This window comes from Sinohyriopsis cumingii, chromosome 1 (assembly GCF_028554795.1).
Source record: "Sinohyriopsis cumingii isolate HCF-2022 chromosome 1, ASM2855479v2, whole genome shotgun sequence".
In the NCBI taxonomy this organism is placed as follows: domain Eukaryota; kingdom Metazoa; phylum Mollusca; class Bivalvia; order Unionida; family Unionidae; genus Sinohyriopsis; species Sinohyriopsis cumingii.
Window position 1 is genome coordinate 9856475 of NC_142961.1, and position 14441 is coordinate 9870915.

Here is a 14441-nt window from a genome sequence, read left to right on the forward strand (position 1 = left end):
AACTTCTCCGTTGATGACCCCAAAAATTACTTCCCCAATGGTAGGACCCTCCAATTTAGTGGCAGTGGCTGCTGCTCACAAAGTACCTTCTCCCAAAATCAAAGTCCAAGAAAGATCGGGCATGTTACAGAGTTTACTGGATTTGTCCAAACAAGAACTGGCTCGATTTAGTCCGTTACGTACCCCTGCACGACGTGTCATGCCTGTCCTCAAATTGATACGAGGTAAAGACAATCAGTGGCGACGCGTTCCAGTATAAAAAAGGTGTGTGACCAAGTAGGGTGTCAGTGTTTTTTGGTGCTCCTGAAGACTCAAAGATGTCACCCTCCAGAAAACTCCAAGGAAAGAAAAGAAAAGGACTACCACCACGTTTAATCAAACATGGGGACATGTTATCTGTCCTGTCCAAAGCTTCTCCACCTCTACGAAAAAAACTCATTCAATCGGCGTCCAAAGAGGTCATCGATACCGTGTGCGAATGTTGTTTGAACGTCTTGAAAGGCACGATCCCTTTGTCCAAACACCAGAAACAATGCTTAAGCAAACATCGTCACGTTCTTCGCCAAATGGTTCAAAAGAAAATTCCGATTCGTCAAAAAAAGAAGATGTTGGTCCAACGTGGAGGCATTTTACCTCTCTTGTTAGGCCCCTTACTGAAAGGAGTCTTGGGAACCATGTTGGGAGGACTGGTGGGAGCAAGATAAAAAGGCCCTCGGAAGTCCCAAGATTTCAAAATCGACCCCTGACAACCCCATGGAAGGACGAAAACTAGCTTTAGTGCCTTACAAACGATGGATGGAATACCATCGTTGGCAAGAACAACGCACCCCGCATTTACCTCCCAATCCCCATTTGAGCGAGATGTCCCAGTTACAACACGAACTGCAGTCCCTGATGGATCGCCAAGATTTGTCCGAAACAGAAAAATCGCAAACGTACGGTCAACTCTTGCAACGACTGCAACTCTTTCACCAGAAAGCTTTAGACGAAACAGCTCTACCCACTCTGAAAGATTTTAAGACCTTGATGAAAAGTCCAGCACCATCACCAGTACCAGTACCAGTACCAGTACCACCACTACCAGTGACCAGGACAGAAAAAGGAGAAGAAGAAGAAGGGTTTCAAACTCCACCAGAAAAAGTACGCAAGTTAACAACACCACCTACCTCCAGAATTGGATGGATTAAAAAGATGATGGCCACCCCTTTTTCATCACAAGAGAAAAAGAAAGTGAAGAAAGAAGTGAAGACAGAAGTGAAACAAGAACCGATATTCCCCGCTCAGACATCCTCCTCTTCAACACCTATTGCCGGTCGCACACTCAAAGCATTGCAATCCAAGAAAATACCCCAAGAGAAAAAGAGTAGCATCCTCCAAGAGTGGGTGTCTTATTAACACACCAACCAACACAAAAAATGGAAAAAGTCTTAGCCAACATTTACTACGATCCCTCTCATCCTGCAGGTTACGCAGGAGTTCAAAAATTGTATCGTGCTGCCAAAACTCGACTGAAAAGTCTCCGTTTACCTCAAGTGCAACGATGGTTACAAGAACAAGCTACCTACACTTTACACAAACCCATTCGACGCAAGTTTGCCAGAAGTCGCACCCGAGTGGAAGGCATCGATCATCAATGGCAAGCCGATTTAGCCGATGTCTCTCATTTGGCCAGCTACAATCGTGGCTACAAATATTTGTTTTGTGTCATCGACGTCTTTTCCAAATTTGCTTGGGTCGTGCCCTTGACTTCCAAATCGAGCAGCGAGTTCGTGCGAGCCCTGCAACGAGTGTTGAAACAAAGTGTCCGTCACCCTCTTCGATGGCAAACGGACAAAGGCACCGAATTTCTGAACCAAGCTTTCCAAAAAGAATTAAAGAAACGTGACATTCATTTTTTTACCACCGAGAATCCCGAAACCAAAGCCAGCATCGTGGAACGTTTTCAACGCACTTTGAAAGAACGCATGTGGAAATATTTTACGCATCACCACACTCTGAAGTACATCGACATCTTACCGCACCTGGTGCAAGCGTACAACCAATCTTACCATCGAAGCATCGGACGTGCCCCGCAAGACGTGACTCCCGACAACGAAGTGTTGGTGTTTGAGCGTCTGTTTGGTACGCCCCCGACGAGGGCTGTCCCCAAGAAAAGTGGAGAGTTGGCCGTAGGAGATTGGGTGCGCATTGGCAAAACCAAACGCACTTTCGACAATAGTTACTTACCTAACTGGACGACCGAATTGTTTCGCGTCACTGGACGAGTGCATGGCCGTCATCCTGCCGTCTATAAATTGGAAGACATGAACGGAGAAGTGCTCAAAGGAACGTTTTATTTGCCCGAGTTACAACGTGTCACCAAAAAAGAAGACGACGTGTACGACATCGAAAGCATTCTCGAACGCAGAACCCGTAAAGTGGGCAAACGACGTGTCAAAGAAGTCAAAGTACGTTGGAAAGGATATCCACCCAGTTTTGATTCTTGGATCGAGGCTTCGCAAGTCATCGACTATAAAAAGAAGTGACCATCATGCCCTTTCACACAGACGCAGCTACGTCGACCACTCCTCCTTCACCTAGTTCTTCTGTGCAAGATTTACAAAAAAAACCCTTGTGGGTGTGGTGTGGAGAACGTGTGCCTAAAACGCAAATCGTCTTTTTCTGCCAAATCTTCGTGGTGTATTGTGTCATCGGGGCAGCCATTGCCAATTTGAGTTTGCAACAAGGAGACAAACAATTGTGGACCATTTTATTGAGCAGTTGCATCGGTTACCTGCTTCCCAATCCCTCCCTGAAATTCTCCTCGAACGGGAACCACGGGAACCTTGTGTCCAGTGCCAGTGCCAGTCACCACTCCAACAAAAATCACAACCAGAACCTCATTTTGGGCTGAGACACGCCTCTGACGTCCAGTAACCCCTCGGACAGCCACAGAACTCTGGAATTATGAGTCACCAAAACCAATTTTACTTGACCTTACCCAGTGACAGTTCCATGGAGGTGTTCCCCAACAACACGTTGTGCTGTTACACGGCCAAATTACCTCAAGCCATCCAGTTAGATCACGAAGCCCATTGGGAAGTGGCTTTGGTAGAAATGATTCACCCTACACAAATCCAAAACATCACCGAAAAGCAAAACACTTTTGAGGTCGAAATCCTGAACCAACAATTACAAGAAGTCATGAATGACATCGGGTTTTCAGGGGACACAAGACCATCCAACAATTCACCGTTCAATATCTACACCTTGAAAATTCCGGCAGGGTTTTATTTTAGTGGTCAACATTTGGTGGACACCATTACTTCCAGGTTCGAGTTAGCCTTTGACAAAGCCCTGAACAGAGTCAAAAAAAGTGTCACCCTGGAGAACTATAAAGTGGCTCGTCGCTTCTTGATGAAATTTCAGGATACCCAAACGTTGTCCATCAGTTTTAATCGTGACTTGTTTGATATTTTAGGTGGAGACAAAAATGGCTCCAAATTTTAAACCGAAGATCAACAGCAATACGGAATTTTACAAGTTTTTTCGATTCCCTGTAGAACTGAACCAAGGACTGAATTTGATGTTCGTGTACTCCGATGTGGTGGAGTATAACGTGGTGGGACACACCTTACTGCGTGTCATTCCTTTCAAAGTGGATAGTACCACAACCAGTGACCAGGAAGGTGGAAACACTTACCACGTCCACCGGGAATTTGTACATCCTCATTATTTGCCTGTCAACAAGTCGTATTTGGACACGGTCAACATTGCTATAAAAGGAGATTTGGGACAAAATATTCCATTCACCAAAGGAAAAGTCACGGTGAAACTCCATTTTCGAAAACGGTTCTCTCACGACTCGTAAGTCATGTATCCAGTGTATCGAGGGGTTGCTCGACAGCGAGGACACGGTTTAGGAGATATGTTAAAATCGGCCTTTCGTTCGGTGGCCCCAGTGTTGAAACCGATGGTGACACGATGATTGCACGCCTTGAAAGATGCCGCACTGACGCAAGGCAAAGAATTTCTCCAAAATGTCATCATCGACAAACAAAACCCTAAAGAAGCCTTCATGAGGGCAGGCAAAAATGTCTTGCTGCAAACAGGCAAAGACCTTTTGGGCCGACGCGAAACACCTATAAATGCCCTGCACGCTACCGAGTCACGCATTCAGCAAGGACAAGGCAGAAAGAGACGACGAAGAAAACAAAATCCATAATCTAACTCTTACCCTTGTCTAGTTCCAGCAGAGTTATCTCTCTTAAATGTAACAGCGTACCTGGTTCTATCCTTGTAAAATTGACAATCTAACATGGTTCTCTATGACAGAGGCGTAGCTGGGGGGGGGGGGGGGGGGCAGGGGGGTACATATGTCCCCGGGCGCCAAGGTACAGGGGCGCCAAAATGAGGCTTACAACGTTACATTATAATAAGTAAACAAGGGTAATATTCAAAAATGTGATTAGACGGGGAGGGGGCTGGGGCGCCAATTTTATAGTTCGTCCCCGGGCGCAAAATATCATAGCTACGCCTCTGCTCTATGACAGTGTGTAACATGCGTGCTGAAGTAGGATCTAAAGTATATTTATTTCACAAAACATTAGCATTGAGGTCTATGGAAAAACAATTGGTACCGTGATACCATTAGGGGAGGTAACATTATATTTTCCTCCTTTGAAGTTTTCATTATTATAAAGTTGTTTCCCTTGTCTGTTTGGTGTTATTTTAAACCAAAGTGCAGACAATAGAAATGGAACACTGAAATGTCACTCCTGCAAACAAGGAATTCTCTACAAGAAATGTCCTCACCAGTGCGACTTATGGGTATTGCACGCACGTTTTCCATGGTAACACATCTTTTAAGACTTAAGTTCGTAATATGTAGGTCCTTAATGTATCTTGTCTTCGTACAGTGGCAGCGCTAAAATCTGTCTCCGGAGATAAGCAAGTAATACTAATGTTTGTTTTTTAACAATTAATTGTGTTTGGTCCATGCTCACAAAAAGAAATGACAGAACAATATATTTTTAAAATTATCGATTTTAATGATCTCTCTCTCTCTCTCTCTCTCTCTCTCTCTCTCTCTCTCCTCCCCCCGTTCCGGTGGCCTAGTGGTTTGAACGTCCTACTCGGATGCGGGAGGTCGTGGTTTCGTACACCGGCCGAGTCATACCAAAGACTTATTAAAATAGTACTAACAGCTACATCACCTGGCGCTCAACATTAAGAGATTATACCTGGGATCAGGATAATGTGACTGGTGGGACATGATGCTACATATCTGCGACATGATGGACTAGTGCTATCCATCTCTATAAACTGTCACACTGCAGACACCGTAGAGATATGACTAACATTCTTAAAACTACGTTAAAAGTCCCAAAGTCTCTCTGTCTGTCTGTCTCTCTTTTCTCTCTCTCTCTCTCTCTCTCTCTCTCTCTCTCTCTCTATATATATATATATATATATATATATATATAGAGAGAGAGAGAGAGAGAGAGGAAAGATAAAAACGAAAATATAAGTGTATATTTATATAAAAACCCAGCTGAATGCGTATAAGGTTTGGAACTCCAAAATGTGAAAGGCCTCTGCTCTAGGGTCATTTATCGTATTCCTGATATGAGCTAGCCCCATGGTCGCTTCATTCCAAATGAAATAATTTTTCTTATCTTACAGTGAGCTTAATACGAGTTTGAAATATAAAGCATCTAGCTTCTTTAAGAAGAAATTCTTCGAATGAATGAAACACAGTTTGTACAAAAACAGACTGAACATGTCACTAAAAACAGCAATACCTACTGATTAAACAGATTTGTAATTTTGCATGATCAGCGATACTAGTACGTCACTGCGCCTACCATAAAAGGCAAGTTATTCTGCTTGTGTTTTTTTCTTTTAGACATAATGATACTTCACAATGATTACCATAAAACTGTAGTTTGTCAACATTTCGCTGCTTTTTTTAAACTTCGTCATCGGTGTTGAGAATCAATTCGTACCTTGGTAAACATCGATCGGATGTTGATACAGCATATCCAGTTTATCCGAATGATCTAACACATTGTCACCTTTAAATAAGCACTCTCAGTAATCAGTGTCATCAAACAGAGAAGATGCATAAGACCAATAAGAGCGATGGAATCTAAATATCCACTTGAACCAACAGTTTACATCAAACAACCAATAAATGTATCTTAGAACACACAGACTATGATAGCCGATTACAACAGAAGAAATGAAACATGGAGAACTATCACCTCGAGTGAAAATATTATTTTGCTGAACAACAGGAAAGATGGATAATGTGTACTTAAATGCTACAATTTACAGTCCAGGAAATCTGTTGTGAGCATGCTGAGGACAACAACAAAAATGCTCATACGCACCCAAAGGTTAAATCGCGGGAACTCTGGACGTTAATAAGTCAAAAGAGTGTAATTAAGTTGACATTTAACACAACTGGTGAGATATCATAGAGAAACTATTGAAAAACATCAATTCAAATGCTGGAGAAAATATGCCGTTAGGTAAAACATTGAAAGTACCATTGAAAGAAAAGGTTTAATAATTGTCAATATAGCTAAAGTGAGAGCACTAATCATGTGATCACTGGGTCTGATTATAACAAGTTGGGTAATCACTCCTCTACTAACTCAAACTCAAACACCCTACCTTCTCTTATCCCCTCATACTTTAGACGAATTTTTTTTACATAATCCAAAACGTTTTGGAAATCTTAGCCATTTATTTCTTTAAGTTAGAGAAAAAGTAAATGATACAATACTTGCATTATTATTAGTATGATAAACTGGTTATTCCATAGCGCTGGATATATCGTTTCCTTTCCTTTTTTTTTTTTTGGTTGTTGAAATTAATTTTGTTGGGGTTTTCTTGGTGGGTTGTTTTGTGTCCATAAAATCTTTAGGCACGATGTTTGAGAGAATACAATAAATTATCTAAACTTGGCAACGTAGTTAAAGTCTTTATTCAAAAGGCTATCATCGTAGGCGAAACGTCTGCAAGTGTACTGAAGGCACAATTTGTAATCCATATTAAAAAGTCAACTAAAATAACTCCTGTAACTATTAGTATGAATATAAATGATTTATCGATTACACCATGATCAGACTTTTCTGCTCTCCGAAACAAAATATTGCCAATTGACATTTCACGCGTACAGTTCGTTTCCTTACCCATGTCATTGTCATTCGTACGCCTGAATATCGGCTAATATACGTGGCAGTAGGAATGGCGGGCCAGGGTAAAGCACAGCAAGATCATCAGTCTTCATCTCTACATAATTTATACTCACTTTATCATCCTTTTATTTCTCTACAATCTCTTGTCATCTTAGGAATAATATTGTTTGTTATTTCTGTATTCATGATGTAATTTAGTTCCATTATAAATGAATCTTTGGGCTTCTGTGTATTGTTATTGTATCTGAAAATACCATCCATTTTCATCACCATGTCACTAATTAACAACACGATACCGTCATGACCAGCAATGCAATTAAATTTCACTTATTAAACTGTAATGCATTGTTGAAACCTTGCTGATTTGAACTAAATAGGTTAAATAATTTTTGGCGGTGTCTACTACAGTCGAAACAGAACGAGTAATATAATTTCGTTTATGCGCATGTGCGACTAATATGCAGATTACATAAGACCTTGACAGTTTTCTGCTTTAGTGCTTATTTCGTCAGCTGACATGTTCTACAAGCGTCAACTTCACCTACTCCATGGTTATATTTACGTTTCGAACAGCTGAAACAACAGTTGACGTTTCCACCATCTAATTTCGCTGATTTTACAAAACTCTCAAGTCACAATGTGATATGTATTAGTTCATAGATTCGTCACTGTCAAGATTTAACTTGTATTTGTCATCAATATTAATTGACCTGTATGTGACATCTTCAAGTTCAGGCTAGTAAATTTAAATTTCTTTAAATATTTGCGATATATCCTGGTACTTATTAATTCTTTTTTAATGTGATGTATTTTCTTATCTAAAATGAAGTGTAGAACAATATTCACATATACTTCGAATATGAGCTCACCTTTTTGTGCAAATAAATTGAGCCCCTATTTACTTTTTTCGTATTTACATGTAGTGTTTTTTTTTAAGTTATCCCAATAATCTATTCATTTCCTCTACTCTAATAAAATTTTGTTCACATTCATTTTACGCAATATTTACAAAATGGCATTTTGTATTTCACTTTTTCGCTCCGGTGATCGAGTGGTTAAAGCGTCCGCCTCGGATGCGGGAGGTCGTGGGTTCGAACCACGGCCGAGTTGCAGCAAAAAATTAAAAAATATACTAACAGCTTCCTTTCTAGGCGCTCAGCATTAAGAAGTTAGTGTTAGGACTGGTCGGCCTGGTGCCAGGATAATGTGACTGGGTGGGACATGATGATACATGTCTGTGGCATAATGCCCCAGTGCTAGACATCACTATAAACTGCCACACTGCCGACAGCGTAGCATATGACTGCAAAATTATTAAAGTCACGTTAAAAATCTAAATCACACACATATGTTACTTGTCATTTCTCTACCGCTGTTTATTAGATGTATTTGTAGCATTTTACAACTGACCGCACCATTTATTTCAGTACTTTAATGTTATGTACCTACTTCAGGTTAAATCAATGTTCTTAAAGTATTGCATTTTTGACATCAGTGTATGTGCACACTGTGTAGGATGTACTTTGGTTTACTCAGTTCATTAGTTTAAAAAAAAAACTTATTTTATGCTCTTTAATAATTCCATGTATGTGGTGCTCTTCATTAAACTCTGATAAAGATGTATGCTTTTATTACATCGTCTACAGAGGAGAGGTGTGTTGAATCAACATATAGTTTTATGGTATAATGTTTTCAGCTGCTTCCCAGCTGTCAAAATATTTATCAATTTCTTTCCATTTGACGAGTACATACTTTGTGCAGTTAATACTTCAAGTCTTCAAAATCTTTTCAACTTTGGATACATCAGTTTCTTTGTTGCTTAGATGTCATTCTGTTTCCTAAAAGACATCCTCTGTGTTGTCCCCTTTTCTCTCTTCCAGCTTGTAAACGATTGGGTTACCTGAAATTACTTACTATATTCAAAACTTGTTTTGATTTTGAAAATCTGTTTTGCCTTTTTAAATAAGGCTTTTCGGATATATATTTTGTTTAATAACGAAAACAATTAATCCATACTTTTGAGCTGTTTTATTCCTACTTTATTATTTCAATCAGTCATGTCGATTAATCTATTTTGAGTATTAATGTATTTGCTAACGTTTCTTCGAAAGTCAACCGATTTTCAGGTTTCATTTCGACTGGAATTCTTCCATTTTCTTTTCTTTAACGTTGTGTTAAATCTTTCGCCACAGATGCTCATTTATTTAAGCAATTTGAAAAAACCTCAGTGCTTTCATCTTCCAGCAAATCCTTAACTTTCCTGTTTTAAACTTTTTCCCTCATTAAACTATACCTTTTTTAAACTTTCTCTAATTAAAGATTTTTAAAAGCATTACATATGTCATATCCTATTTTGGTTTTAATTATACCAGTCTAAGTGTATTTGAAAGGAGATATATTGATATCCTTTATTATATTTTCATATGCTTACTTGTTAATATCTGTTTATCGCTGGACATGAACGAAGTTAACGTAAATACATTTTAAGGTAATTTTTTTAATCTTGCTTGTGTAATATGTACGTAGATTGTCTTCATCATTCTTTCGATTCAACACATTTTATTTTAATTTTGTCCCATTTAACTTGCTCCCAGGATTGAGTGACATTTGTGCGAGCAACCGCACTTTCATGATCGTCGTAAAGATGTCTTAAATACTTCACTTTCTCAACAATTTGACAGTATAGTTATTAAGACATATTTTTTGCCTCAAAAATCCTACGGAACTTCCGTCTCCAACAGACACTTTAATTAACAGAAATGTGCAAAATTTCTTAACTCCTTTCAAAATGTATGAATTTTTATAGATTTTGTCAGATTTTGCCATTCCTATAGTTTATTATAAAACAGCTACTGAGTTACGGTTTGTTGCTTGGACTCTAGCTTTGTTCTCCATAAACGCTATATGTATTATAGTCAAATCTTTGTAGATTAGACTTGTAAAACATTAATGGGTTTTCAAGTCATACTGCGAATTAGGCGAATAAAGTTTTTCGTATTTACCCATATATTAAAAAAAATGTCAGTTATTCATCCCTCATAAGCACTGCTCTAGATATCTTGCCTATAATACTTTTTATGCATTTTCGATGCTATCATTACTAAATGTAATATGTAAACAGGCAACTTTTCTAAAGAATTGTAGCATACTTTTAATTTTTCAATTAGAAATCCATATTTTTTATTTTGTATGTATTGTGCAACAAACCTGTCTTTGTTTAAAACTGTACAACATCCAAGCGTTTAAGCAAAAATACAATGTGTTCTAACACCGACATGTTTTTTTCAAGCTAAACTCACGAAATATCTATATCAACTCTCAGTAAACTTTGGTATTCAGTATAGTGTAGCTTTCAATTATTTATGTGGTGCAACACTTTCATATTAATGTGCTGCATGCCAACATGATAAAAAGCAAACACGTATGCTGGGATCCTGTGATAAGGGGGTGGGTGTTGTTTATTTTTATTTTTAAAACTATTAGTGGTTCTACGTATACATCTCAAAGACAAAACTAAGTATAGTATCCTCGAGGAATTTGTGGCATTTCTGTGTTTTTAAATAAAATACGAGTCGTTTGAAAATGTCATCAAACAGGAGGGATACGACATTTAAATTTGAAAAATTACTGTACAGTCCAGGGTCTTATTGCTACAAATGACTTGTTAAAGCTTTGCCGTACCAGCAAATAAACCGTTTCACATTTATTGCATCTCGCATTAAAATTTAGCTTTCACCAACCATTTAAAAGAACAAGTTGTTTGAACGAAATTAGTAGTAGGCTTTAAAGTAAACTACAAAATTTAAGGATCAACTAAAGAAACTTGTTCCAATGTCTGACCTTAAGCAAATTGCTTGAATGAGAGAAGCGATATAGAGAGAGAAAGGGGGGGGGGGGTAGAGAACAAACAAGAAATATTTATGTCAACCAGAAAAATTCTCTCGTTGTTGCAGTGTATGTACATGACACAATAGAGCTAATGCATTCTCTCTCTCTCTCTCTCTCTCTCTCTCTCTCTGTCTGTATGCTAACATGTCCGTATAGACTTTGCTGACAGATTCGAAGTGTACAAATTAGCATTGAATGGAACAAACAGAATAAATATCAGAAAACTCAAATAAAAGAGGCAGAAAACAACAAAAAAAGCACCTTTCCATACATTTAAAAGCTTTATTAAAAACAGATTTCCAGTTTCTTAAGCTAGTTTATTCTGTCCCAGAACAATTACACATGTTGATTCTAATGTATGATGTGTGCTGATTGAGTTCCTCGACAATTCATGCATTTCATCAGGTGATGCAGTCAAAATTATTATTTTTTCTCCATTTCCGAAACAATGAAAAACGCAATAATGTAAGTATGAATGTTGAAACGTCATTCCAGAAGTTCCTAAGCAAGTAATTATTAGTATTTTCAGTAAAGTGTGACGTTCTTTAGGAGTAATAATTATGTTATATCTAGCGTAAAATTCGTATTAAATGTTAATTTCAATTTCTATCAAGTTTGGAGGTAAACTGCACAGATCATCCATTCACAGCCACATTAGTATACACACTTCATAAACAATGTTTGGTTACAACTAAACATTTGGGCATAAATATACTTGTTTCACATATAGATCGTTTCGATGCGGCCCATCCATTTTTTTTTTAGTTATGACCAATAACTTACATCATTAGTAATTAATACTAAATCATTTAAAGTGTGCATTTCACTGGAGATTTAAGGTTTCTAACACATTCATTTCTGGAACTCTAACGACAGCAATGTTTCCTCAAAGACAAAAAATAACAAATGAAGTATTTAAAATGTACCATATTTACGTAATACAAACCAGATACGTTACAAAGATTAAGTTACCTATTTAGCTAAACTTACCACCTACACTCACTTATAAGTCGGGTCAAACTGCTAACACTATATACCCTGATCTGCCATCGAATAATGAGCCGGCAAATCACATTTGTTGTTTTACTAATTACTCTTAACAAACTGTATAGATCTAGATATGCCGTTGCATAATGTCACGGCATTTCTGAGTCTGCGCAGTTTGACGGTACTACTTATAAGAGAGTGTGCATGGTATCTGACTTTTTTTTATCACACGACATGACCGTCAGGGTGAGCCTTCGAATGAGAATACAGTGTAATCATCGATAACACGAGTTTTTGACGTCGTATCACATTTTGTCAACAGACATCCTCATCTGCATTATTTTTAGTTTGCTTATAGGAAGGAAGTTGAGAATTATATAATAAACATGCCATTCTGCAGAACCTTCACTTATACAAAAAATAGGACAACCTTCAGACCAATTAAGGTCAGGACTGGACGGTCTAATTTGTATCCCAGTAACAATGTCAATTTAAATTGAAAAATACAAAAATAATTGTTTCACTTTACAAAAATGCAGCCTTGCTTGATTCTATTTTCTATTTTCTTTTTTAAATACTTTCAATCATTCATATATATATATATATATATATATATATATATATATATATATATATATATATATGCAGCGTTAAAACTTCTCGTTCCTGCGTAAGAATTTGTGATGTATGTACTCAACATATGATTGATTCTAAAAATAGTTGATCAAATGGGTTTTTGTTTGCCCTCCATGGAAAGTAAAATGTTTCATATGCAGCCAAAAGGCACATATAAACAAAGTTAAGTTGGTAGCATTTTGGGATACAGAAAACTGAAGTGTCGTACGTTTTGTCACATACCTTGGTAAACGATTAAAGACAATACATTTTGAAAAATAAATAAATATTATTGACTCTAAATTCGTTCCCTTGCAGATTTACAAAATATGGGATGCTAGATTTAATAATTAATAGTCATGCGAATTATATACGTTATCAGGGTTTTCTGCAATGGAGATTTTATATTAAGGTAGCCATGGAATTTCTTCAAATTTCATAATTTTAACAATATACGTAGCATTGGTATCTGAAAATAATGTTGTTGAAGCTTATCCAGTTTGGAATAAAGTCACAAAATAAGACACATTCAAATATTTATTAGATTGTGATAAGGATCAGGGTCGTTAAATAAACCAGTAATATCTAAATAATAAAGACCAGATCACAAAATCTTGAAGACTGTGAATGTGGATTTATATGCCTTATAGTTTCAATATCACAGCCTATATCATAAAACAATATCATAACAGAAATCAACGAATCATCAGCAACAGGTACACGTGTATTAAATGGATGAAATCTAAGTCTCAATTAATAGCGCAAGGCATCCCTATCGCTATCTCCTACAGGTAGTTTTTGTATATATGCATATGTTAGTATGTGCTATGCATACATTTAAATTGGACTAGTGAACATTGATCGGAGTTTCATCTGTTAGTTATTGATGGTAGTTTCATCTCTTTGTGTGTTTAGCTAACTGGTCTGCCGTTTTCTTTTCATTTATATGTACATAATCATGTGTGTCTCAAAATTTGTGTATATATTAGATTGCCTCAAAGTAGATTAATCTATTGTGTAACTAGCTAGGTTTCCCTCATTAAATAACGTTATTATTATTATTATTATTATTATTATTTAGCAGGCTAAAACATATCTATCCCTATGTAATATAATGAAAACATTAATATATGAGAAGGTGTTACAACCAAAAAATCAAGAAAAAAAAGTTTCATTTTTGGGTCAATATTTTGTTAATCCCATGTGGTTTGTCGGATTAGTCTAAAACTTGGTAAAACCAAAACCGCCAATAGGCCCTGGGTATGTGGTGCTGTATTCGTACATGGAACCATAGTAGGGCGTGCTACTCTGGGGACACTGATTACACGTGCAGACTGCAGCCGTCTTCCAGCATATGCTGCCATCCCACAAAGGGTGTCCACTTATCAGATTGTTTCCATCTCCTAGTGAGGTATTAAATATAGAAATCATTCTTAAAAAAATAGAAAGAGCAGATTTTATAAGATAGACATAAATAATTAAATGGTTTTGAAAGTACTGATAAGTGTATTTTTTTGTGAAAACGATACATTAATATCGAAGGACTGAAGAAGTATTTTGTAAATCATTTTCCTTGACTAGATTGAACCTTTTGTTTTAAGACGGAAAGAAAGAAAGAATTCAATTTATCTGTAAATTACGATTGCGATTGTTTACCTTGAAAAGCAACAATTGTTAAACACTAATAGGACGGTCGTTAGTTTGATATCAAATCAGACCCAATGTTTACAGAATGGTAATTGATGTTTATTGATATTGTTAATA

General features: G+C 37.2%; 1 protein-coding gene across 1 annotated transcript in view; it reads right to left on the reverse strand.

The window, feature by feature from the left end:
* Positions 1-11343: 11343 nt before the first annotated feature.
* The window catches only part of LOC149806401 (uncharacterized), a 92390-nt gene continuing 89292 nt past the window's right edge, over positions 11344-14441 (reverse strand). The window contains exon 14 of the mRNA XM_089952819.1: positions 11344-14080. Within this exon, the coding sequence (XP_089808945.1) occupies positions 13899-14080 (182 nt within the window). The 3' untranslated portion in view covers positions 11344-13898. The remainder of the gene's footprint in view (positions 14081-14441) is intronic.